This window comes from Gopherus evgoodei, chromosome 5, assembly GCF_007399415.2.
Source record: "Gopherus evgoodei ecotype Sinaloan lineage chromosome 5, rGopEvg1_v1.p, whole genome shotgun sequence".
NCBI classification, from domain to species: Eukaryota; Metazoa; Chordata; order Testudines; family Testudinidae; genus Gopherus; species Gopherus evgoodei.
The window spans coordinates 25,947,176-25,974,132 of NC_044326.1; the positions used below are offsets into that span (position 1 = coordinate 25,947,176).

Here is a 26,957-nt window from a genome sequence, read left to right on the forward strand (position 1 = left end):
TCTAACTATCTCACTCCTTCCCTCTGTGATTGTCACAACAATCAGTTAGTCAACTATCAGTTCGCTATTAGTAGTTAACATCCCAGCCCCAGTTAGACAAACAATCTAGACAATTTCCCAGTGTTACTGATAAGTCCAAGAAAGCAAAAATTAGAATGTCCAGGAAAGAAATTCCTTTGAAACGTTATATCTGGACTTGGCATGTTATATCACTACTTCATATACATTTTCAATCTGAGGAAATGTATGTATGAAAAGGTTAGTCCCTGAACTAACTTCCTTCCCAGACTCCTAGGGGACTTATACCATTGACTTCAATGGGGGGAGGAGCATTGTTTCACCCCTCTTTTCCACTTCTCCTGTGGCCTGTAGAACGGTTTGATCTTCAGTAGTTTTCAGTTTGTGGCCCACCAGGAATGGCTTTAAGGACCTTAGACAATAAAGGGTGAGTGTACTGAGGTGGTTGTATAATAGCAAACATATCCATTGTTTCCTTGTATGCCAATGATCAATAGCTTTTGTGATTGATTAAATGCTTCAGCTTCACTTAGCCAATAATCAATCTCAGCAGCATTTTGTGCAAGTGCAGTGCGGTAGGAAATATCCCTTAGGCAACTGCTGCGGTAGGAAGGACATTTCCAAGGTTTATGAAAACAGTTTTGACGGTCAGAAAAATATCGTTGTTTTAAGTTACTTGCCTTAAACCACATTTGGAATTGAAATCTACCTAAGGATGTAAAAGCCAGATTTTCTGAACTAATCTGCATAAAGCAGTGACAGTTGCTGGACTTGGCCTGCTTTACAAAGATGTCCCCTAATTTGTTTTGGAAATCGGAGTCATAATTCACTCTTTGTTGACTACAATGGCAGTTAAAAAATCGTTATCGGAATAAATGATTAGTCGTGGTTTAAATATAATGGACCCAATTCATTCTTGGTATAAGAAGGCGCAACTCCATTGAAAACATTTTATATAAGTTTTAAAATATTTGTGTGTGTGTCTGTGTGTCTAGTTGTTTGCCAGCCCTGCGTTGTATTTCCTGTTGTTTTCTTTCACTGAGGCCATGTCTACATCTAAAATTTTGCAGCGCTGGTTGTTACAGCTGTATTAGTACAGCTGTATAGGGCCAGCGCTGCAGAGTGGCCACACTTACAGCAACCAGCGCTGCAAGTGGTGTTAGATGTGGCCACACTGCAGCGCTGTTGGGCGGCTTCAAGGGGGGTTCTGGGAACGCGAGAGCAAACCGGGAAAGGAGACCAGCTTCGCCGCGGTTTGCTCTCGCGTTCCCCGAACCCCCCTGCAAACCGCAGGGAAGGAGACCTGCTTGCTCGGGGTTCCGGGAACGAGAGAGCAAACCGGGAAAGGAGACCAGCTTCACCGCGGTTTGCTCTCGCGTTCCCGGAGCCACCCAGCAAACCGCAGGGCAGGAGACCTGCTTGCTCGGGGTTCCGGGAACGAGAGAGCAAACCGGGAAAGGAGACCAGCTTGATTACCAGAGGCTTCCTCCTTCCACGGAGGTCAAGAAAAGCGCTGGTAAGTGTCTACATTGGATTACCAGCGCTGGATCACCAGCGCTGGATCCTCTACACCCGAGACAAAACGGGAGTACGGCCAGCGCTGCAAACAGGGAGTTGCAGCGCTGGTGGTGCCCTGCAGATGTGTACACCTCCTAAGTTGCAGCGCTGTAACTCCCTCACCAGCGCTGCAACTTTCTGATGTAGACAAGCCCTCAGATTCCTGTATGGCTTAAGAACAGGCGCTCGTTTATGGAAAGTCCTTTACTGCAGTGAGATTTTAACCAACGTTGTGCAACTGGGCTGTAAATCTTTCCTTGCACAGGCCTGGGGCTAGCAGCAAGGCTGGTCACTCAGGTGCTGAAGGGACAGCTCCCAGCCAGGCACTCTGGCGGCTCCGGCTGCAGACAGCGGGGAGCCTGGGGCAGTGACAGTCAGTGCATTGTTCTGCGCCTAACGCTCCAGTCTTTTGTCCGCTCCCCGCCCACTTCCCGGGGGCAGTTTTGCAGGCGCAGTGTCCAGGCCGCTCCCTGCAGAGGGCTGCGGGCAGAGAAGATTTGCAGCGCAGCTCGCACCAGCGCCGGATGCTATTACTTCCGAGTCAGAGGCAGGCAGCAGCGGCGCGGCGGTTCCCTCCCCGGCACGCTTCAGTCTCACCCACCGCCGCCTCCAGGCTGAGGCTAGACAGGGAGATCGAGCGGCGGCCGGGCGCACGGATATCCCTCCCCCTTTGCAGCAGCTGCTGCTGCTACCAGAAAGAAGCAGGGAAGCGGCCGTAAGGAGCAGCAGATTTTTCCCTCCCTGCTCAGGAGCCCTGATCTGTGCGTGGGTCCTCCGCGCCCCCCTCCCCCCCGCTCTGCACCTATTGCCACAGAAGGCCAATCTTCGCTGCTGCAATTGACCAACTGCTGCTGTGGGGGAGGGAGCAGCAGCCAACCCAAAGTTGCTACAAAGATCGTGGCTTCGCGGCGAGATCTGGCACCAAGTCCAGCTCCTTTGAAAGAAGAAGGAGCCAGCAGGTGCTTTGCTGTGGACGTGCCCATTGCGCACCCCCGTCTTTAAGAAGCCCTCGCCTCTCCAAGTGCGGCAGCACCGCGGTATCTTCCCCCGGAGACAGCGGGTAGTGCGAGTGGGTGAGTCGGTGGGCGCAACTCCATCCCCAGCTCTTCACTGCGAGCCAGGCAGCGGCAGGGGATCTGCAGTCTTTGCAGCGGGGCAGGAGGAGTAGCCAGGAAGGGCCCGCTTTGCACAGGGTTGGGGGTGTGCACCCCTTCCCCCTGGACCGCTCTTTATACTGGCGGGCTAATGCGGTGCTTTTCCTATTCGCCCAGGGCTTTCTGATCGCCTAGCGCTGCCATCCTCTCCCCTGTTCTCTTTGTACTTTAGTTCACGAGCTGCCTACTGCCCGGGCTGTTTGGAACACTCCCCCCCCCCCGTGAGATTTCTCTTCGCGGGTGGGGGCTTGCGTCTCCCAGATCCCACCAGCCAACCCCGGCTCTGCCACTGCGCTGCTGCATCCGTTCACTGGTGTTTATGGTCGCCAGCAGCCGATCCCGGTAGTGGAAGGTGCAGAGGAGCTGGGGGCAGGGAGAGAGCCGGGGAGAGAGAGAGAATGGCCGAGAGAAAGAGGAACTGGAACAAGGAAGACGACCTGCCCGTGTATCTGGCCAGGCCGGGCACCACGGCTCAGACCCCCCGGCAGAAATACGGGGGCATGTTCGCCTCGGTGGAGGGGGCCTACGAGAACAAAACCATCGACTTCGATGCCTACAGCGTGGGGAAGAAGGGCTCCCGGACCCCGCGCAGCGGCAGCAGACACGACATGATGCTGGATGGGGGGGACAATTACAGTGAGACAGCCAGCGATGTCAGCGAGGTCTCCGGCTCCGTGATCAGCTCCCCCGGGGACCGGGACGACAAGACCCCGGGCATCGAGATCAGATACCCGATGGGGAAAGAGCTGCTGCAGGGCCAGGACAATGGGAAGGTAAGGGCGCGGGGGAGGACAGGGGGTGGCAGGGTCTCGGTACCAAGCGCTGGCAGGGGGAGAGAACCCATTCATGGCTACAGCGCCAACGAGCCCTAGGCATCAGGAGTGTCACAACTGCAACAGCAAAGAGTGTTGGGTTCCCAGCCTATGCAGCACAAGCCCTGCTGCAGAGCTTTACTGCGGCTTGCCGGTAGGTCCAGAGCTGTTGCAGGGATCACCCGTTTGAGCATAACTGCCATATAGACTTGGCATTGCAGGTCGCCTATGTGCAGAATAAATACACCCGCCTGCTGTTACTGCAGCCCGAGAGGGCTCAGGAATACCGCGATTCCTGAAGCAGGGGACTTCACTCCTTCAGCTTCTTTTAAAAATCTAAATAATCAAACAAAAACAATCAAAGGTCGTGGCAGTTTTTCCAGGGAAATATTCCTTACAAGGGCTCTTGTACATTCCGGTTTGGAACACACACACTTTAATGTCTAAACCCTTAGTGACTCTTTAAAAGGGACCGTATTCAGAGTCTATAAACACACTGGCACCGATTCCACAAGGCTGGCTTGGACGGTGCCATCCAGCATAACAAAGCTGGGAGCTCAGTCCTAAACTGAAATCTCTGAGCTGAGGGGCCTGTCCTAATCAGCGAGCCGTCAGATTCACTTTTCCTGTCGCTGGAAAAGCCCTGATGAGTCAAACACACCCACCCACCTCTGCATACACCAACTCCACCGCTCTCCCCATCCTGTGAGATTTGCTCGGTTCATGCTGCTCTCAAGCCACCTGGATCCTCCTGTGGTTTCACTGTATCCTTAGCAGATTGTTTATAGCTGTAACCAAACAGAATGGGGTCCCAAAGCTCAGGCATTTCCTTTAAAGTAACGATAACTGTCTATCTGTACTGCTGAGCTAAGCACTGGATAATGGCCTGATTCCTGAATTGGTTGACCTCTATTTCCGTGGTGGTAAGCGATTTTCAATTTTTCCTCTCACTCATTGGAGCAGGACAAAGACTATACCAAGATAAGTTAGGAAATTAGAAATGCAGCTGAGTTCTCTAACCAGTAGCTTCTTGCAGTCTGAGCAGTCCCACTTCTGTACATACAAACCTGTGGCAGAGGTCATAAATAAAACACCTTTACATCACAACACACAGGAGACTGGCTTCCCTGTGAGATTATTGTAATGTTATTTCCTCTCTAAATAAATAGACCTTTGCAGTTATTTTCTCACTTTGGTCAGTGTGTCATCTGAACACATTTGCTCTCCATACATACACACCCCAAACAAACAAAAATAAATCCCTTCCACTTTTCACCCCATTTGGCTTTTAACACACACAGCCAGAATATTTGTCAATAAGATTTCTTTTCTTTTACAGCCTAGGATCGGAAATCTCTCTTGTTTGTCTTGAGCCAGGATCTGGTACACTTTCCTTGTTTGTAGTCATAGGAAGAGCATAAAGGTGGTAATGGTCTTTAGAGGTAGTTTTGTGCCAGATTAAATATGTGACTTGAAAAACTGGAATCACTAAATACTGAATAGGGGTCTGGTTGATTGTAAAGGGCTTCCATCAGGACCTGGGTGAAGCCAACCTTGCTGCAGTCTTCTCTTCCCTATCATTTCCTATTCATTACCTCAACTTTATGTCAAAATAATAATCCTCCCTGCACTGGGATGGTGCCTCAGAGCATGTGCTTTGTACTCCTCTCTCCTGAGTTCTGCCTCCTATTTAAAATTGCACACATCAGGCAACATTCTTCTAAACTTGCCCAGGAATTATGTATTTATGTGATTCCAGATTAGTAATGGGTTGGCTTTCCTGAATTGAGGGGGCGAAGGGAGAAGGTTTGAAATCATCCTATCATCTATATTTAGAGAATGGTGTGGGAAGAAGGGAGGAGAACCTGCAGCAATACCCATTCCATATCCACTCCCACCTCCACCCCCAGCAACCTGGGTTGGAACTTTTAAGCACTGAAGCCAGATTTCAGTGGAAAAGTGATGAAGTGTCAGGGATGTGTCCTGACTTTAAAAATGACTCGGTGCAATTTAAGGCTAGTATGGATCCAGAACTCATTGTATGGAAGGGCTTCCGGAAGGATTTAAACTTTGGGTCACTGTCTGAGCCTTTGACTTCCCTTAATCTGGTCCCTTTAGGGAAACAGCAGCCATTAGGGGAACAATGTAGGTGAAATGTGGGGAAAGGAGGCTTCAATCAGCAATCTGCTGAGTTCTCTGCAATGAGGGAGAACCACGTGAATTCCACCTGTTCTAGCCCATCTGCGCTGCAATGTGCTTCCCCTGGCTCTCTCGCCCGTTATCCATGCAGCCAGGGAGGGGACATTCACACAGTGTGAGAGCCGGGGCAGCGGTGCTTTGTCCCAGCCCTGGTAGAAATACAGCCGGAGAAGCAGTCTCGGGGAGAGCAAGCGTGGGGCTCGGCCCGCTGCTAGGTGGGGGGACGGCGTTTTCCAGCCCCGGTATTGGAGGACACAGATGGATTGATGGGTTGGGGAGGGGGGGAAGAGACAGAAGGGAAAGGAAACGCTTCCTGGGTTGCGCCGAGCGAATCCTGCTCCGCTCTGCAGCCGGGAGGGCGCTGCTGCAGCCGCTGCACGGAGCTCTGGCCAACTCCCTCGGGGAGAGGCGCCCTGTGTTACTGCTACCGAAAAAAGGGGGCTAGGTTTGCCTTTCCCGGGAAGGAAACACTGCTTCCAGTGAATAACCCCCCCCCCCGTATCTCTGCATTGTGCTGTTCCCGGGGTGCGTGGTGCGCGCAGGGCTCACAGGAGGCAGCATGTCTTACCAGGGCAAGAAGAGCATCCCCCACATAACGGTAAGCGGAGTCCAGGGCCCGGAGCCGGCCCGGGAGTGGAGTGATGGGGTTACCCGGGAACCCCAGGGCGGAGAGGGGGTATTGCCGCTCTGCCAGGGCGCTGAGCAATCAGGGGTCCCGGGAGTGGGAATAGATGGTTATGGCGGCTGGTTGATTTCAGGGCGAGGGCATATTACAGCATGGCAAGAAAGCAGGGTTCACACGGATCGGAATCCGGATCGAGAGCTGCTCCCCCCACTGAGAGGCGAGCAGGGGAAAGGGAGAAGTCCCCTCCCCTCTTATTTCCCCCCCCCCCAGTCCGGACTCTGCGCTCTGTGTGTGTGTGATCGCTTGGTTGGAAATAATCGCAGTGAGTTTCTGGGGGACGGGGGTGGTGGCAGGTCTGTTTTGGGCAGATCAGGGGCTTTATTGCTCCTTTCTCCTGCCCCCGCCCCGGATCCGCGCAGGGTGTGTGTGTGTGTGTGGGGGGGTAGCAGTACATTAAAAGATGTCTGGGGGGTTCGTGTTCTTAGCGCTGAAACGACAGCGGTTCTTGCTAAGGTGATAGACTTGGGGAGAGTCAGCAACTGATGTGAAGCAGAACAAAAGAGGGAGGGGACCCGGGCAGCAACCACAATGCCTCGGAAAGCCCCAGCACATCCCCAGCGCACGTAGAGAGAGAAATTGCATATTGCATTCCGAGCAAAAAACTGATGTGGGGTGGGGGAGGGGGATCGGAAGGGCAACAAGCCAATAGTGAATTGAAAAACGTGGAAACCTAAAGAGCGCCATGATGAGAGAGAGCCAACACCTCTCAGTGCTATTAATAGATCCCTGAGAACAATATACCAAAGAGATCAGGAGTCAAAGAGTTAATCGCAATTCTCAGGGACCTTCAGCCGGCCGTTTGCATCCATCTGCAGGATGGTTTTCCTGAAAAAAGGATCTGGGTGCTTTGATCTTGCATATTGTTTCCCTCAGAGATACAATGGTGGCTGAGCATAAAGAATAAACAAAGCTTCATATAAACTGTAGGGAGGAGGATAACCTCCTTGGTGTATTCGACCATTCTGATTCTTTCACAAGACCAACGCCCTCCACCAAAGGCCACAGAGTCTGAATCAGAAACATCACTTACCGACACAAAATCCCTCCCACCTTTGTTTTTGGCAGAAATTTATTTGTTAGAGCCACATAGAATCCAGTGGTGTAAGTTCATTCCATGCTTCAGCATCACATGGGAAGAGATAAAAGGCAGAAGTTGAGGTGCACTCCAACTAGGTTCCATTTCTTTGGCTTTTACTGGGGAGTGAGCAGAACTCAAGTGTCCTGGAAACTGGCCAGCTCCTAATGCAAGATTTTAATTGATAAAGGATGGGTTGACACGTAGGTGTGGAAACTTGTTAAGCAGCTCGCACTGCAGGAACGTTGCTAGATATTATTATTTCAGCCAGTGTTGCAACACTTGCAAGCACTTGCAAAGCTTACAAGAACCTAAATATTTCAAACGTATTTTTTTAAAATGCCGTAAATGGATATGTGACTTCTTCAGTGCCCAGCTGCTTACTGGTGTGTCAAATTATTGAGAGGCAGTGTGGTCTAGTGATGAGGGCGTTGGATTGGAAGTCCAGAGGGCTATGTTCTGTTTCTATCTGTCACGAACCTTCTGTGGAACTTTGGGCCGTTCACTTTGCCTCTGTTTTCACTCCACCCTTTTTCTGTCTAGATTGTAAACTGTTTCAGGCAGAGACTGTCTCTGCTAAGTATGTGTGAATATTGCCTAGCACATAAGGGGAGCCAATCTTGGTTGGGGCTTTAACGTGGTACTTTAATACAAATAATATGTAAATGTGTGCCCAGCAACAATAGTGCACTATCCAATTTTGAGTAAGAAACTAGAAGAACTGAATGAGATGTTTGCCTCTAAATCTACAGAGTGTTATATAACTTCTTCAGCTTTCATGATTTCCTTTTGTGTTAGGACAAAATAATCAAGAACAAGGAAAGAGAGCCCCAGATATGGAAGGTGCCCAATTCTCTCTACATGCGTATCCATTAGTACTGGTGCTGTTTTTGTGACCAAAGTACAGGCAAAAGGAACATAGCCAAAGTTGGCAGACCCAGAACTTGAACTATGTTTTCATGTTTTAAGTTTCTGTCCCTTACTCTTTCCCTCAGGGAGGAAAAAAAAGCAAATTAGACAAATAGTCTTGGCTCTGTATATTGTGTAGTGTGTACATTTCCTGTCCCAGAAGAGTCTACAGCCTAACAGGAGGTGTCTGTGTCTGTGTCTTCGTAACAATAACACAGCCCATAAGACAAACTCTACATTAGTGAATGAGTGAAAGGGAAACACTGGTAAAGAAACACTTTGCATCTTCAAGCCTCCAGGGTTCTTATCAAACATAATGAATGCTCGTTGCAATTGTCAAACAAAAAATCAACCAAAACCACCCTTGCTAGGATCTCTGACTCTTTTTTTCCTGATCTCTTGGACCCACCAGATCTGTTCTCATTGAATCAGTTGGAGTTTTGCTATTGGGGAAGTATAGTTTGGTCCTTAATCTTGCTTACTGCAGGCTTTGCAATGGATTTTCAGTATTGTTGTCCGATGTACTAATCGTGTGTCCCAAACTCCCATAGAAGTCAGAAGGAATTCTGGATGTGCAAGCACAGCAGAGGCAGGCCGCATCATCCTATATTGTACAAACATCTGGTCGGGGTGGGGGAGGGTTGAGTTAACTGTGTTTAGTCAATTGTCAAAGATTCTAAAATGGTTTTGGGAAATGTTTTGGTGGTGTTCCCAGTACATGACTGAAGTGCAGCACCAAAGGCCATATCTACAATCATTACTCAGACAAAACTTTCACTGACTTCAGAGGGAGTCTTCCAGGGGTAAGAACTGAAACATCAGGCTCTGAAGTGTGTATTATACACGTACAGTCGTGTTGGAACAGTTTGTACAGTGGGGGTGCTGAGAGCCATTGAACCAAACTGCAAACACTGTATATGATGGAAACCACTTCAAGCCAGAGGGTGCTGCTGCACCCCATCACTCCTAGTTCCATCACCTCTGTATATATATCCTTCTTGAAGAACCAAGCAACATTCTCAGTCAGACCAGTCATGGCAGAGACTCAAAATCATGATAGGAAATCAGCACAACTACCACTCTGAAATCTGGTACAACTGTAGTTACCTATAGAACGCTCACTGGGAGCTGACAAGGGAAATAGTTTTGTTATTCCCTGCTTGTCTGACTTTGCTTCTTACTGTGTTGCTCCCTGACTCCAGCTCACTGCTTTCAATGCGAGCTTTGATGCCTTCTTCATCCATTTCTGCCATGAACCTCCCCCCGTGTCTTTCTTTCATGCTTCCCCCTTTGTATGGAACAAGTCTAGTCTAATCTGCTAAACCAACGCCCTTCCCTCATTTTAATCTCTCCTGAAAATTCACCTCTTATGTGATGCCCACAATAAGTGTATGAAAAATATTTACTATCTTAAAATCTCTTTTTGTTCGTTCCTTATTTTTATACTAGGGCTGTCAAGTGATTAAAAAAACGAATCGTGATTAATCACATGATTTATCATGCTGTTTAATAATAACTGAATACTATTTAAATATTTTTGGATGTTTTCTACATTTTCAAATATATTGATTTTAATTACAACACAATACAAAGTGTACAGTGGTCACTTTATATTTATTTTTTGATTACAAATATTTCCACTGTAAAAAACAAAAGAAATAGTATTGTTCAATTCTCCCATTACAAATAGTGTAGTGGAATCTCTTTATCATGAATATAGAATTGTTTTATTTTTTAATGCAGGTTGGTGTTTTAAATAATGTAAAACTTTTGAGCCTAAAAGTCCACTCAGTCCTACTTCTTGTTCAGCCAATTGCTCACACAAACAAGTTTGTTTACATTTGGAGCAGATAATGCTGCCCGCTTCTTTTTCACAATGTCATCTGATAGTGAGAACAGGCATTCGCATGGCACTGTCGTAGCTGGTGTTGCAAAATATTTACATGCCAGATGCGCTGAAGATTCATATGCCCCTTCATGGTTCAACCACCATTCCAGAGGACGTGTCCATGCTGATGATAGGTTCTGCTCGATAACGATCCAGAACAGTACAGACCAATGCATATTCATTTTCATCGTCTGAGTCAGATGCCACCAGCAAAAGGTTGATTTTCTTTATTGGTGGTTTGGGTTTTATAGTTTCCACATCGAGGTGTTGCTCTTTAAAACATCTGAAAGAATGCTCCACACCTCGCCCCTCTCAGATTTTGGAAGGCACTTCAGATTCGAGTGCTGTAGCTATCTTTAAAAATCTCACATTGGTACCTTCTTTGCATTTTGTCAAATCTGCAGTGAAAGTGTTCTTAAAATGAACAACATGTGTTGGATCATCATCCGAGACTGCTATAACATGAAATATATGGGAGAATGTGGGTAAAACGGAGCATGAGGCATACAATTCTCCCCCAAGGAGTCCAATTAAAAATTCAACGAATTATTTTTTTAACGAGCATCATCAGCATGGAAGCATGTCCTCTGGAATGATGGCCAAAGCATGCTAAACATTCGTATACCCCTTCATATCTAGCACGTAAATATCTTGCAAGGCTGGCTACAAAAGTGCCATCTGAACACCTGTTCTCACTTTCAGGTGATACTGTAAATAAGAAGCGAGCAGCATTATCTCCCATAAATGTAAACAAATGTGTTTGTCTTAGTGGATGGCTGAACAAGAAGTAGGACTGAGTGGACTTGTAGGCGTTAAAGTTTTACAGTGTTTGGTTTTTTAGCTCAGTTACGTAACAAAAAAAATCTACATTTGTAAGTTCCACTTTCACGATAAAGAGATTGCACAGCAATACTTGTATGAGATGAATTGAAAAATACTATTTCTTTTATCATTTTTGCAGTGCAAATATTTTTAATAAAAAATAATATAAAGTGAGCAGTGTACACTTTTTGTATTCTGTGTTGTAATTGAAGTCAATATATTTGAAAATATAGAAAATATCCAAAAATATTTACTACGTTTCAATTGGTATTCTATTGTTTAACAGTGTGATTAAAACTGCGATTAATCATATTTTTTGAGTTAATCGCGAGTTAATGTCAATTAATCAACAGCCCTATTTTATACATATTTTTAAAAATGAACTGTGAATTGAACCACAATGTTGTGCACATGCTGAAATTCAGGGACCATGTGAACATTGTGTCACCTTCACCTTTTCTCTCTGTCCCTTTCCTACTATTCATCTCCCACACTTGTGTCATATCAGTGAAATTACTGGTAAAGTATGATGCTACCTAGTGTAAGGGTGGCAAAATCCAGCCATTACGTTGCAAGCACTTTTGGGCAGGGACTCAACCCCCATCCAAAATTGTACTTAGGCTCCTAACTTCCATTGAAATTGATGGAAGTTAGGAGCCTAAATATCTTTTGTGGATCTGGGCCTCTGTCTTTCTATCTCCTTTGAAATACCTAGTAGACTTCTGGGTCTATAAAAAAATAATGACACTAAGCCTTTTCCATGGGGTACAGCAGGGAGTGCAGCATGGTTGGGTTTCTGTGCAGGTGTAAGCAGAGGATGAGAGTTGGCGCAAATAAGCTTACGCACTTCACATAGTCCTCCACACGAAGTGGAAGTAAATCCCAAGCCCTTAGTGGGCTCTCACTCTGTTGCTCTTGAGTGCAGAGTAAAGAAGGGGCAGGGAATGGGCCAGGAATCCAAGTAGAAATCTGCTTAATCATGATCCTCATCAAATGAACAGGACAGTTAGCTACAGGTTTCCTTCTTAGACTTTTCTTGTGTGCTGAGCAGGAGTCATGTGTTGATTGTGCAGCTTCACAATCCTCATTAAAGTAGGATTGAGTTCTCCTGCATACATGCTCCTGCCCATCACTTTTGACTTGGCGCTTGTACACATCACAATCTATGCATCTTCTGTGCAGGATGAAGCTCCAAATAATGTTGGGGAATCAGGGGCTCTGCCATGTTGTGATGAAGCATTGAAACATCTATCATTGTTTGCTGTTCATTATTAAATTTAGAACATACGAATGGCTGTATTGGGTCCCACCAACGGTCCATCTAGTCCAGTATCCTATCTTCCCACAGTGGCCAATGCCAGGTGCCCCAGAGGGAGTGAACAGAACAGGTAATCATCAAGTGATCCATCCCAGGTTGCCTATTCCCAGCTTCTGGCATACAGAGGCTAGGGACATCATCCCTGCCCATCCTGGCAAACAGCCATTGATGGACCTATCCTCCATGAATTTATCTAGTTCTTTTTTGAACCCTCTTATAGTATTGGTCTTCACAACATCATCTGGTAAAGAGTTCCACAGGTTGACTGTGCGTTATGTGAAGAAATACTTCCTTTGTCTGTTTTAAACCTGCTGCCTATGAATTTCATTTGGTGACCCCTAGTTCTTGTGTTATGAGAATCTGACCTGGCAGGAAAATTCCTCCTGACCCAGTTGTGGTGATCAGTTTCACCCTGAGCATGTGGGCAAGACCCACCAGCCAGACACCTGGGGAAGAATTCTCTGAAACTCAGAGCCCATCTATTGTCCTATCACCAGCAACTGGAGATATTTGCTGCTGGCAGTCACAGATTGACTACATGCCATTGTAGGCAGTCTTGTACCATCCTCTCCATAAACTTATCAAAATACGTCTTGAAACCAGTTAGGTTTTTTGCCCCCACTACTCCCCTTGGAAGGCTGTTTCAGAACTTGACTCCTTTGATGCTTAGAAACCTTCATTTAATTTCAAGCCTAAACTTGTTGAAGGCCAGTTTATATCCATTTGTGCTTGTGTCCACAATGGCGCTCAACTTAAATACCTTCTCTCCCTTCTGGGTATCTTCTTCCTGTTTGTATTTAGTATCTGTAAAACTGCTAGGAGGGACTGTAAGACACCATGGCTAAGATGCTAGGGGAGATTGTAAGATGCCATTGCCTGAGATGCCAGCAATATGTGAACCCCCAACAATACATTTAATTCACTTCCAGTGTCAGCACCATCTCCCAGAGATTTAAGGCCGTATCTATGCTAACAATTTCATAGCTTCTTACACCATTGTTCTAGTGCTGGTACAGGGTTAGATGACATGGTGGTAAGAGCATCTGATCTTTTTCTTCTCTAACTTTTCCACTGGAGATAGCTAGTTAATGTATGTATAGTGCAGGAGTCTAAGTGAGATCAGTGCTTGGATGAAGACGAAGTGACTAATGCTAAACTCCAGGGAAGCTGGAGATGATGCTGGAGTGAAGGGGAAAAATGTTTAGAAGGATTGGCTAACACTAAACATCACCATCCAGCAAAGGCATATTACCTGTGATTGTAAGAAACAAGGGGGTCCTTCTGGAGCTCTTTCTGCAATTGGATACACATTTAATGACAGTGCCCAGAAATGCCTTCTTCCATCTGTCGTTATTCAAAAGATTTAGCCTCATCTGGATTGTCCAGCACCTGGCTTTGAATTCCCATGACCTCTAGCTTCGATTACTGTGATGCACTGTACTTGAGTTTGAATGTAGAAGCTTTGAAGATGCTTCGGTTAATTCAACATGGAGTGGCCCCTAATTAAGCATTATAAGTTGCTGCAAACACATTGCTTAATGGTCCAGTCACTACATTGAATCCCTTTCAAATTAACTGGCTCTCCAGAGCTCTCGATGGGACAAACCAGGGTATCTAATGGACTGGTTTTCTTTCTTTGCCAGAATGGCCATTGAACACCCATCATATTGTGAGTCAAATTCAGACCTAGTACAATTCATACCAGGGCCAAATTTGTTCTTCTGGCCTGATGCATGCTTCCAAAAAGAGCATTAGTAAATTTGATATTTGATTCTGTGGTTTACAACATGAACTAACTGTGCTGGATTGCTGTTATTTTTTTCCGCTGGGATGAGACATTTCTGGGACTAGCCTGTTGAGATTTGAAAATTCAATTTTAATTGCCATAATGGAAATTTATAACCCAGGAGGCAAATAAGGACAGCCAGTGGAACACATTTAGTGCTGCATCCTCCAGTCCATACTCAAGTGACTCTTCCACTGACTCCAATGCATATTGTTTTGCCAGAATAAGGAGTGTTAGGTGCCTACACTATTGAGATTGCTAAAGCATGAAAAGATGGTATTTATTGTAAAGAAATTTACACAGGGTTGTTATTTACAGTGTAACCCTTTTACACTGGATGATAAAGGAATGAGATTTTCTAGATGAAAGAATAGCTAGGTCCCCAGAGGAGAAACAAAAGGAACATCAGATTGTTTAAGCGAATAAACATGAACAAACTTGGCTGTGCACCAAGCTATGGCATTGCTACATTTGGCGAAATCCCTCCTAAGTGAATTACTGTACATAAGAAGAATAAATTTGTTAAAAGAATAGGCTTAAAAGCATGTAGGCAGGTGAGTCCATTAGGGTGCTAGAAGAAATGATGCCTCAAAGATATGAATGAGTTACAAGCTAGGTCCTTAGCTAATTCGGTGTTCACACTAGCTAAACTATTACTTCCTATGAAGATTAATATTACAATATAACATAGATTCATAGATTCACAGACTCTGGGACTGGAAGGGACCTCGAGAGGTCATCGAGTCCAGTCCCCTGCCCTCATGGCAGGACCATGGTCATGAAGATTCCAAAGAGAGAAGAATGCTGTTTAAAAATTGAGATATTTTAAAGTTTTGAAACAGACAGTCCTTTGTGGAATCCCAGTTACAGGCTGTCTTTGATCCTTTCCAGAAGGACACCCGCACTTCGGAAGGATAGCTTTCTTCATTTGCTGCTAATATTTTGAAATCATCTCCTTTGCTTGCTAAACCAAAACTGCTTAATCATAACATAACATGTCCAGTGTTAAAACTGACCATGTTCAGGAAAAAAACAAAGCTCTTCTGTATATTGTCTGTTAGGGAAATCGCTTTCCGAGGGGGATTTTTTCAAAGGCACAAAGAGATGTGGGGCTTTCAATGGGAGTTAGCTTTTGAAAACCTACCCCTAGCCAATATTAATCCAAGCAGTTTTTACTGTTGATGTCCTGTTAGTCAAGGAAGACACAAATATCAGCCTATGTATCTTCCCTCTAAAACAGAGGAGCCAGAGATATTTTTAAAGGCTTAGTGGCAGAGTATTTTACTTTGGAAATGTTAAAGGAGCAAAGAGACGTGTTGGAAGCCTAATACTTCTCAATTTTATTACAGTCAGCCTCACCTCTCTCAAATTACACACATTCATAGCCAGTGAATTGGAAATACAAGTGGATTTGGAACACAGAAAAGACAGTTTCTGATTACGGTTCAGGGCAAGATACTTCATATTAAGGGCCATATGCTACCTGAGATTTGGGTGTAAACCCTCCATTGTCAGCAGTGGAACTTTAAGAATTGTGGTGACTGGGAGTCAGGTTCATCTCTAGTATGACTCCACTAAAGTCAGCAGTATTACACGAGAGATGAATTTGGCCCTGGGTGTGTCCACTTTTGAGGCCTGGAATATTGTGGTTGGGAGTCATTTCAGAAGACTTGATCAATTGTCACTGGTTGCAGCCAGGGCCGGCTCTAGCAATTTCGCTGCCCCAAGCACGGCGGCACGCCGCGGGGGGCGCTCTGCCGCTCGCCGGTCCCGTGGCTCCGGTGCACCTCCCGCAGGCGTTTCTGCGGATGGTCAGCTGGTCCCGCAGCTCCGGTGGAGCTGCAACAAGCGTGTCTGCGGGAGGTCCACCGGAGCCGCGGGACCAGTGGACTGTCCGCAGCCACGCCTGCGGCAGCTCCACCGGAGCCACCTGCCGCCCTCCCAGGAACTGGCAGAGCGCCCCCTGCAGCGTGCCGCCCCAAGCACGTGCTTGGCACGCTGTAGCCTGGAGCCGGCCCTGATTGCAGCTGGCACAGTAGCTAAAGACTGAAGCCAAGAATGAAATGGTTCTGGACCCGTTCATTGTGCTAGCTTGATTTGGTTTTGTTATGATGTTGTTGTTCTAATGTAGCTAAAGTAATTGTAGTTAATTAAAAAAGGATGACTGGTTTATTTGGCTCTGGAGACATAACACTTCACTGGGAGTTCCACACATGGAACAAAGATACAAATACAATACTAGAGATACTTTCTATGCAGACAGTAAATCGAACATCTCACTGTCTCTTATGCATAGAATGGCTCAGGGAGATTTTCAGTTTTCTTAACTCTCTCCATTTTGTACGGATTTGGGTGTGGTTTTATATTGAGAAAAACTATGTGCAGTTATGATATGATTGGAATGAATACAGTAGACAATGTGTGTCAATTCACTCTGATGGACTGCTGCATTATTTTCATTGGACACAGTACGTTAATTAGCCATGATAACCCATTAGAACATTTTATGTTGGGGGATGGTACTTTAATTCCTCAGTAATTTCAGTAGCAGACTAAGAAACTTCGGTGTAAAATATTTGTTCATATTTTGATGTCTAGATTTTTTTAAAAGCTCAGAAGGTGGATATGAAGACAGATGGCTTTTGACTTTCTTGTGTACATCCCGCCATAACATTTGAATCTGATTTTCTAATAACCCGAAGCTTGGTGGTATACTGATCCATAGATTTTTTTTTTTTTTGGATTATCTCATTAAAACTACAGGGAGCCATTTGCAAAATTCAGGACTGGAGCTGGGTTTAGATTTTGAACATTAGAGGTGGATTCAGACCTATCTCTTATCTCTACCAGGCATTTTGTCATTTGTGGATATATGGAAATACATTTCCATACCTAAAAAGATTTCTTCATAGATTGTGTCAGACTTGTAAGAAAGGACCTTTGCACAAAAAGCATCAGTCTCCAGCCTACAGATATTTATTCTTTCTGATACCGTGCAGACAATAGTAGTATCTGGATAACAGCTTGCTTCATCTGAGGAGACAGCCCCTCCTCCTGCCTGATCCTGCAGTTTATGATGCTGACTTTGTGACATCTCCTTCTGTTGCCATGATAATTGCTGTGTTGTCACAGACTAAGCTCTGTGGCTTTACTGGCATATTAAAGCAGGAGAAGCTAGGCTGTTATTAGCAAAAATCACCAGGAAAATGGTACAAAGCATATATAAGTAGATGGCTGTCCGCAGTATGCAAGTGCTGTGTGATATACAGCAAAGGAGCTCAGCCATGAAGAGCTGGAGAGTCATGCACTCATAAAATGGAGATGCCGGGAGCCGTCAGATAAGCACTGCATGTTGAGCTGTTGTTAGGTTTGCACCATATTGTGTGAAGGGATGACCATGTAACGTTGTTGTTGTGACCATATCATCACTGATATTGCAGTGATGGGTGAAGTAGGAATACTTGGGGACAAATTCTTCTTTTTATTCCACCAGTATAAATGCAGAGTAATTGTACTGATTTCAGTGGAGCTAGCTCACATTTCTGGTGTAACTGAGAGAGAATTTAGCTTTAGATAGGTTAATATTGGTACAATCTCAGGGCAATATTTTGCTTTGGTATCATTTTGGACTTCTCCCTTAAGCGTAATATCTCCTTTTCATCTTTCTCTTTCCACCTTCCAGATGCTGGCAGGTCTTCCCCCTTGTTCCTGGCAGGTTGGAAGGAGGGGTGGATGCCTGCACCTTGCTTTTACCCTTCTAGCATGTGTGAGGTACCTCTCAGCTGCTCCCACACAGTCTCCCACTAACGTTCTCCAGGCTGCTTCGTGTGTGTTGAGCAACCTTTGACTCAGTTTGCCTAAAATTGCGGCTGAGCAAGGCTCTGAGCAGGGTTCTGGACTCTGAACAGCTACCTGTGGCTCACGAGCCTGGGGTCAGATAGCTCACTATTTGAATATTTTCTAAACAGTGGCAGTCTCTATTTACACTGTTGTCTCCTCCTGAGCATAGACTCTAATGTATTATTTATTATTTCTATTGTGTTAGCGCATGCTGGCCCCAGTCAAGATTGAGGTCCCATTGTACAAGGCATTGTACAACAAGAGACACTCCCTGCCCTAAAGAGTTTACAGTAGAAAGGACAGAGGCAGATGGAGGGAGGGATACGATGTAGAAGGGAAAGAAGGGGAAGCAGGATCCAACATAAAAGGGAAGTAGACAGGATGATCAGAGGGGTACGTATTGTTCATTGTTTTCTCTGGCCTTGATTCAGCAAAGCGCTTCAGTATGTGTTTAACTTTAAGCATGTGCTTTAGTACTTTGCTGAATAGGGATGGCAGTTTCACACATTGGTGACACTTTATATTGAAGTTCCATTCAGAAATAGTTTATAAAGGTTTAACAAATACTAATAGAGGTTTTAATAATTGGTAAATTATTCTAGATTGTTATAATCCATGGTTATAAGAAACCCATTGACCTGTGCAACTCTGTAACAATCTGTAACACTTACTACAGATGTGCTCAATCCATCTCAATATTTTGTCATCAGAATTGGCTGATTTGTTTGCAGAGAGAGTTCGATTTTGACAAAATTCCAGTGGAAACCAGGCAAGGTTCTATCAATCCTGCCTTCGTTCCTGCTATCTTGCCTGCTCTGCTCCTCAGCAGCTGGCTCTGGCTCCTTAGGCTTTCAGGGAGAATGCAGAGTGCCTGCGAGTCAGGAACGGCAGAGCTTTCCAGGGTCCATGGCTCTGGGACAGTCCATCTGGTTGATTGCCCAGGAGTCAGGGCACCGTTTCCGTTCACAGAGAATATCCATTTTTTTAGTTTTCTTTTTGAAGGAGAATGAAACCAAATTCCAAAATATCTAAATTCTCTGCAAAATGGAATTACCCCTCTCTACCAAGGTTCACTTAGAACCATCTGTAACACAGGCTACTCATGTCTGTAACACATCTGTGACATCCTATTAATCATTTATTAACCCTTTATAAACTATACATGAATCTTAAGATAAAGTGTGACCCAGATGGTTAAGTGTTTTGCAGAATTGTGGCCTGCATAGTTTTTTGTTACAAATTACTGTATTATGTAGCTTTTACTAAAACAAAATAATTCTTATTGTCCTTGCCTGTTCCTTTTGGGTTCTACTTAACCTCTTTTCTGGCTGTCTGTTAATAAGAGTCCTGACCTATTGCATTTGTTGCTTGTATTGTTAACCTTTGCCTGTTTATAGAGAAAAATGTAGAACATCTTGATGAACGGATAGAGTGACCAGATGTCCCGATTTTATAGGGACAGTCCTGATTTTTGGAGCTTTTTCTTACATAAGGACCTATTACCCCCACCCTGTCCTGATTTTTCACACTTACTATCTGGTCTTCATAGGCATGGAAAGCTTTGGTGACCTATTAGCAGCAGTAGATGGATGTTTTCAAATATTGGTAACGTTCCCCTCAACAGATAAATAAGATGCTGTCTCTTTGTAGTAGAACAATATTAATGTTTTAAAAGGAAATTGAATGAGCTGAAAAAGAGCCCACAAGATGGTGGTCTGTCCAGGTCAGCAGGCACAGTAGTAAATCATCATGGTGAGGAGGTGCAACCGCCAGCATGTGTCAAAATAAATCATTACCTTTCACGCCACTGATTAAAAAATACTGCAGTTACTACTGACAGTAGAGTCTGAAAAATAGCTGTGATCAGCCAGGCAAATTCTAGGATGGGGACTTGCATTCCTGTCCACATTTTCATTGCCAGAGGTTACTAGCATCTGAGACTGATCCCATAGGGATCATATTTCATTGTAGCTCAGTGCCTTGATTTTACCCCAGAGTCCCCTGGATACTTTATCTCATGGAAAGTCTCCAACCTTTTGTGTACATGATCTTTCCTCATATATTATATTGAAAACTTCTTTCTTCAGGATGGTTAGATTATCAGATGTATCTTTCATAGAAAGACAACAGTATGGGGGGCCTGCGTCTAAAAAAAAACCAAAACACTTTTATCCATGCTGAATTTTAAGTATGTGCTTAAAATTAAACACATAATTAAATGCTTTGCTGACCAGGGATTGACATCAGAACAACTAGATCTTATGTAGCATTTTTCATCAGGAGCTCTCAAAGCACTTTACAAAGGAGGTAAGTGTAATCCCTATTTTTACAGATGGGGAAACATAAGCATGTGCTTAAATGTTTTTTAAATTGGGAACTCAAGTATTTGCATAACTTTAGGCACGTGAATAATCCTATGCTTAATTTTTGCAAGTTCAGGATCTAGAAGAGATACAAGACAAAATGAGAATCCTTATTTATCTTTTTTAAAAGAAGCAACAGAAGAATCAGTGGCCCCTTATTACTGAATGGAACCAAGCACATAATTTATAATGGATATTTTATTCAATTAATGTAACCTCTTCTTCTGATTAAGGAAGAAACAGGTTGTGGCTTCCTCAAAGTTATTCACTGTTCACAATTATTTAACTAATATCTTTCCAAATTCAATACAGACGCCCCCTCCCAGAGTTGCGCAAACCTGATTTATGCAAATCTGCACTTATGGAAAAAGTTCCGTAAGCTATTTTCTTTTCTTTTATTTTTTTTGCATATTTGTTGGTTATACATTTCTGACTTATGTATTAATCCATGAGTGGTTGAAATCTGGGCTGTGTTGCTCAGTTGTGATTGATTATTATTAAGTCACATGATATTATTCCTGTTTCCTGGCTAGGTGAGGTGTGCTACCATTTCCAGCATGATTCCTTGAGTGCATGAATTTAAACTTTAGTTTCTGTGCAGTTTTGAAATTTACTTTCTGCAAACGTTTTTGCCAGTGTAAACTGATTACTTGAATATTCACAGAAATGAGAACACCTGAGCACTGGGAACAGGGCACCAACAATTCTTTGAACATTTGAACAGTTCTTCACAAAATATTTTAGATATATATGTGGCATTATTTGTTCAGCTCTAACACTGAAAACTTGCATGCAAAATGTTGACTGACTCTTATTATTCCTGTAATGAACAGTGCTCTACTTAAGAGTTAGGCTACTACAAATTAATATAAATTCTTCCAGCCCAGACCTGAATTACTGTTCCTAAGCATTTACACACAAGGTTTAACATGAGCTTCTAGTAATTCAGCTTTCATCAACTTTAAATGGATACTAGCAATTAGTTTAGGATTTTTATGAGGTTTACATATGCTCTATTGATGATTTTTTAAATGACTGTGTAAGAGCTCTGTATAGTTACATGTTTGCATGCAGTGTTCAAAATCCAAACACTGCTGCAGGATGCTAGTACATGAGAATCAGAAACCTGACTAAAACCAATTTACTTTTACAGCTGAGGCCAAGGGAAGAGCAAAAATGCGGAGTTAGTTGTTACAAAAGTAACCTTCAGTCGTGGGTATGTGTGTGTAACTCTAATGCTAATTTAGGTCAGAACTCACTCTTTCCCTCATACCAAGCTGCAGAGCTGGTAGACTACAGAGAATGAAGCATGCTGTACCTTCCAAGAGAGATTGCATGGCCCTTGCTCCCTCTCTTTCCCTGTGCTCTTTGAAATTCTGGTTGGGATGGGGAATGGTAGAGTGCATATGGGACAAACTCAGCAGGCTCCCGCTTTCTGATGCTGACCAGCTCTGTAGGCCCTGTGGCATTGTGACGAGGTATAGCTCTGCCCCATGGGAGGCTCTTTTAGATTGCAGAGGGGTATGGAACAGGGACCCTGATTGGCTCCTGGTTTCATGGGAACTCTTTCCCCCTATTAATTCCCTTGCATACCCCTGCTAGAGTCTTTATTCAACACTAGATTCACGTATAAAGACATGCAGAGAATTAACTCCTCCGAAAACTAATTCATTTTCCCCTTTATGCAGGTCACTCGGCTTGGGCAGTGAAGGCAAGTCAAATCAGTAAACCAGTTTGTTTACTGGTAAACCAGTCACTTTCACTCGGTTCTCATGCATTAACGTTGCACAGCCAAGTTTGATTGGGCTGGCAAAAGCCCTCTCAGAGCTCGTCCCACAGCAGTGCCATGTGACAGTGCAATTAAATCTAGCCCTGGAGACTGAACTGTTCCATTCACAGAATGGCTACTGAGCAAGTGGCAGCAGTGCAGACTTCCCTGAACTGCATGACTAATGTGCCCTGAAATGAATCTGGAGGGATCACCTGGAGGGGTGAGAAGATAGTTCAGTCTCCATGTCTATTGAGTCTTTGACCAAACTGCTGAGACACTCAACCAGAAACCAGATTCTGTGTGGTCTCTTGTGAGGTACAGCAAAGAATGTGTAGATTGGGGAGGGGGCAGTGGAAAGGTGCATATTCTTGGCTACTCTGGGGAACCAGCACAGTTGAGATTACTGGGCTGTTGTTAGTTAAGACAACTTCCCCACTGTAGCCAATAGGTTGCTCTGGGACCAAGAACTGCTGGAGTACAGACTCTCTGGCCGTTACCTCTCTTGTATTTCCAACTCTCGCCCCGACCCTGTCCCTGCCTGCAGGTATATGGGATCTTGGGGAGCAATTACCACACAGGTGGGGTGCAAAATAAACTTTATTAAGAAAATGCAAAAACAGGGAAAATTTAATAGTGAGGGGTATGGGGTTTGTTAAGGTAGGCAATTGGGGAGGGAGTTCTTTTAGTATAGTATAGGGGGTTTCAATAGTGGGGTACAATACAGTGGGGTACAATACAGTTGGGTACAATACAGTTGGTAACCAACTAACACTGAAGTATAAATGTAACAGGTAGCTAACAATTTCTAGGTAAAGGGTGTGTCACAGCAGCATATAACCAACTAACAGTTATGGGTAAAATGTGTTATATAACCAACAACTTTAGGTAAAAATGTGTCACAGTGGTGTAAATATAAATGTGAGGTGTGTGAGAGAGAGAAAGGGTAACCAATGGGGTTTTATGCTAGACTTCAGTAATACAATTGAGGTTTGGCAGCAGTAGGAGCGGGGTGAACACGTGGGGGAAGGGATTAAAAGAGAGAGAGAGAGAGAGAGGCAGTGGTAGAGGAATGAGGTTAGGGGATGGGGGAAGAGGAGCATGTGGTGGAGCAGAAACCAAAGATAGAGGCGCTACAGAGGGGGATTTAAACTCAGGGAGACACAGAGAGCAGACAGGCTGCAAGTTTAAACAGCAGAGAGACTGCAATAAGTGACTGGGGAGCTCGGGGGGGGGGGAATTGGGGCAGTGGGAAGACAAATTTAAATAGTAAAAACCTTATCTATCCCCTAACTTAATCAAACTTATATAAAATGACAAGCAGCTACCGAATACAACCAGGCAATGATTTTCTAAACTTATCTTAACCAACAATTAGGCAACACAACAAATATCACAGAAACTTACAAGCTCTACAATCTTAACAAACTATGACTTATTAAAAAAAAACCAAGACCTATGGTGCACCTTATGCTATGGGGAGGTTACAGAGGGCAGAGTGGTATGTATCCAGGACCCAGCTCCAAAGGAAGCCAAGGGATGGTAGCTACAGCGGTGGATACAGCTGAAAGCAGAGAGCCCCAAGGCAAAGCCCACAGGAGCAGAGCTTAGCAGTGGCAAAGAGCCCTGTAGTTTAAGAGAGGTTTTAAGACACAGACCAAGGTTTAGCTTGAGTCTGTGTGCTGGGGAAACAGAGCCAGCAGCTAAAATAATAAAATAAAAGTATAGAAAGTTTTACAGAGGGATTCTTACCAGTCCCCAAGGCAGCAGCAAAGGCAGAAGCAGCAGCAACATCAGAAGAGGCAAGGAGGGTTCGGTACAGTCTCAATAATCAGGAGATCTCTCAGGTAGCAATTCGTTTTTCGTGGGGGGGGTTTTTCAAAAACGGGGGTACGCTCAAAAATAAAACGAGAGCGGAGAAAGGACCCCCCAGAACCCCTGGCTGATCAGACCAGGCAGCAATGCAGGAACCTTTCTGAGGTGTGTTTCAAAAATGTCTGGTTTTAAAGGCAAACTTGGGCAGTTTCCCACCAGTAATCCTGATAGGCTCCCTCTGTCACAGGGGAGGGGGCACAGGGGAAAAACTGAAGGTAAGCCCAGAGACATGCCTGGACATAGTCCTGTGCAATAGCTGACTCAAGAGCACATGAGACTATGACTCATGCCCAGGATCTTAAAACCACAATAGGCCTTGCAGCTCTGGACATTGCCTACCCTACACCAAGCCCAGGTTCAACGAGGTGATAACAGGACTAACCCTTTGAAAAGGGCAGTGGTCCCATTTAGCATGCAGCACAAGTGGCCATCCGTTTGAGAAGGGCAATGGCTCTTGTTAAACAACTTAAGGGGCCCTCCCTTTGAGAAGGGCAGTGGCCCTGGTAAACAACTTAACAGCCAGGGAAGGGCGGCCACAGGAGAACAGAAAACAAAATGGAGTCTGGGGAAACAAAATGGAATAGGGGAATAGCTGTAACGGACAGAGTACAGACTCTCTGGCCATTACCTCTCTTGTATTTCCAACTCTCGCCCCGACCCTAGCTGGCCCTAGGAAGGGAGCTATAAAAGGGGCATTGTAGGGCCATATAAGTTAGGTCTATGCTGCTCTTGTGTTGAGGGAATTGTCCTGGGGGTGATTCTTTTCCCTTTAAGACTCCTTTAGAGTATGGTAGGGGCATTAAGGAGTTGTAGTATGATCTGGCCCAAGACTGAAAATTACTACCGTATGTGATGGTTTTGGCATTTGTGGACGTTTGTCCTCTAGGAACTAGATTGTGACCACCAAACTCATTTTACATTGGCCATCTATCAGATGGTAATAATTTTTAGTCCACTGTCCATCTGGGCTGTATGTCAATGGGTGACATCAAGGCTAGAAAAGACATCTGCTGGAAAAGTAATATGGCAAAACAAAATTTCCAATAAATTATTGGAATGCATTGGGAACTTTTGTATTTCAAAAAGTGGAGAAGTAAGCAGGGGGACAGCCATTTTAGACTCGATTCTGATCTTCAGGAGGAATTGGGTGGGAATCTGAAAGTGAAAGGCAATTTGTGTGAAAGTGATCATGAAATGATAGATTTCATGATTCTAAGGAAAGAAAACGAAGAGTGGCAAAATAAGGGCAAGTGGATTTCAAAAAAGCAGATTTTAGCAAATTCTGAGAGCAGGTAGGTAAGGTCCCATTAGAAGAAAATCTAAAGGAAAAAGGATTTCAGGAGAGCTGGCAGTTTTTCAAGGAGACAATATTAAAGGCACCACTGCAAACTATCCCAATGTGAAGGAAAGATAGGAAGAATAGTAAAGGGCCCAAGTGGCTCTACCAGGAACTCTTTAATGACCTGAAAATCAAAGAGGAATCCTACAAAATGTGGAAACATGGACAAATTGCTGAAGACGAATACAAAAGAATAGCACACACATATGGGGACAAAATCAGAAAGACTAAGGCACAAAATGAGTTATACTTAGCAAAAGACGTAAAAGACAATAAGAAGAGGTTCTTTAAATACATTAGGACCAAGAGAAAGAGGACGGAAAGTGTAGATCTTCTACTTAGCAGGAAGGAGAGCTAACTGCTGCATCAAGAAGCTTGATGTGTTTACTGCCCATTTTGCTTCAGCCTAAACTAAAAAGGTTAATGGTGGCTAGATACTCCACACAAATAGGGAAAGAACAGGTTAAAGAATATTTAGATAGTGGGATGTATTCATGTCAGCAGGGCCTGATGAAATTCATCTTAAGGTATTTAAGGAACTAGCTGAAGCAATCTTGGAACCATTAGCAATTATCTTTTAGAATTCATAGAGGACAGGTGAGGTGCCAGAGGACTGAAGAAGGGAAAACATAGTGCTGATTTTTAAAAAAGGGGAACAAGAAGGACCCTGGGGAATTATAGACAAGTCAGCCTAACTTCAATACTTGGAAAAATACTGGATCAAATTATTAAACAATCCAGTTTCTAAGCACCTAGATGATAATAGGATTATAAGGAATAGCTAGCATGGATTTGTCAAGAACAGATCATGCCAAAGCAACCTAGCTTCTTTCTTTGACAGGGTTACTGGTCTAGTGGATAGGGGGAAAGCAGTAGATGTGATACAGCTTAATTTTAGAAAGGCTTTTGACACAGTACCAGAATACATTATCATAAGAAAACTAGGGAAATGTGGTCTAGAGTAATAGATTACTATAAAGTGGATGAATACCTAGTTGGAAGACTCTACTCAAAGAGTAAAAGCAGCAATGAGTCCTTTGGCACCTTATTGACTAACAGACGTATTGGAGCATGAGCTTTCATGGGTGAATGCATCCGACGAAGTGGGTATTCACCCACAAAAGCTCATGCTCCAATTCATCTGTTAGTCCATAAGGTGCCACAGGACTCTTTGCTGCTTTTACAGATCCGGACTAAAACGGCTACCCCTCTGATACTCAGAGAGTAGTTATCAATGATTCTCTGTGAAAATGGGAGGCCATATCTAATGAGGTTCTACTAGGGTCAGTCTTGAGTCCAGTAAAATTCAATATTTTCATTAATAGCTTGGGTAATGGAGTGGAGAGTATGCTTATAAAACTTGCAGATGACGCCAAACTGGGAAGGGTTGCAAGCACTCTGGAAGATAGGATTAGAATTCAAAACAACCTTGATAAATTGGTCTGAATTCAACAAGATGGAATTCAACCAATGTTCCACCCATGTGTGCAATAAATTTTGTTATGTACATCAAGGTAATGTGTGGATGTATGCTGCCAGTAGAAACAAA

General features: G+C 44.3%; 1 protein-coding gene across 2 annotated transcripts in view; it reads left to right on the forward strand.

The window, feature by feature from the left end:
• Positions 1 to 1,965: 1,965 nt before the first annotated feature.
• CRMP1 (collapsin response mediator protein 1) overlaps positions 1,966 to 26,957 on the forward strand; it is a 66,413-nt gene continuing 41,421 nt past the window's right edge. The window contains exon 1 of one of the 2 annotated variants that reach the window (XM_030564592.1): positions 1,966 to 3,502. In XM_030564592.1, the coding sequence (XP_030420452.1) occupies positions 3,128 to 3,502 (375 nt within the window). In that variant the 5' untranslated portion in view covers positions 1,966 to 3,127. Of the gene's footprint in view, positions 3,503 to 6,067; positions 6,339 to 26,957 lie in introns of those variants that run through there. The other variant, XM_030564593.1, reaches the window with a different exon arrangement.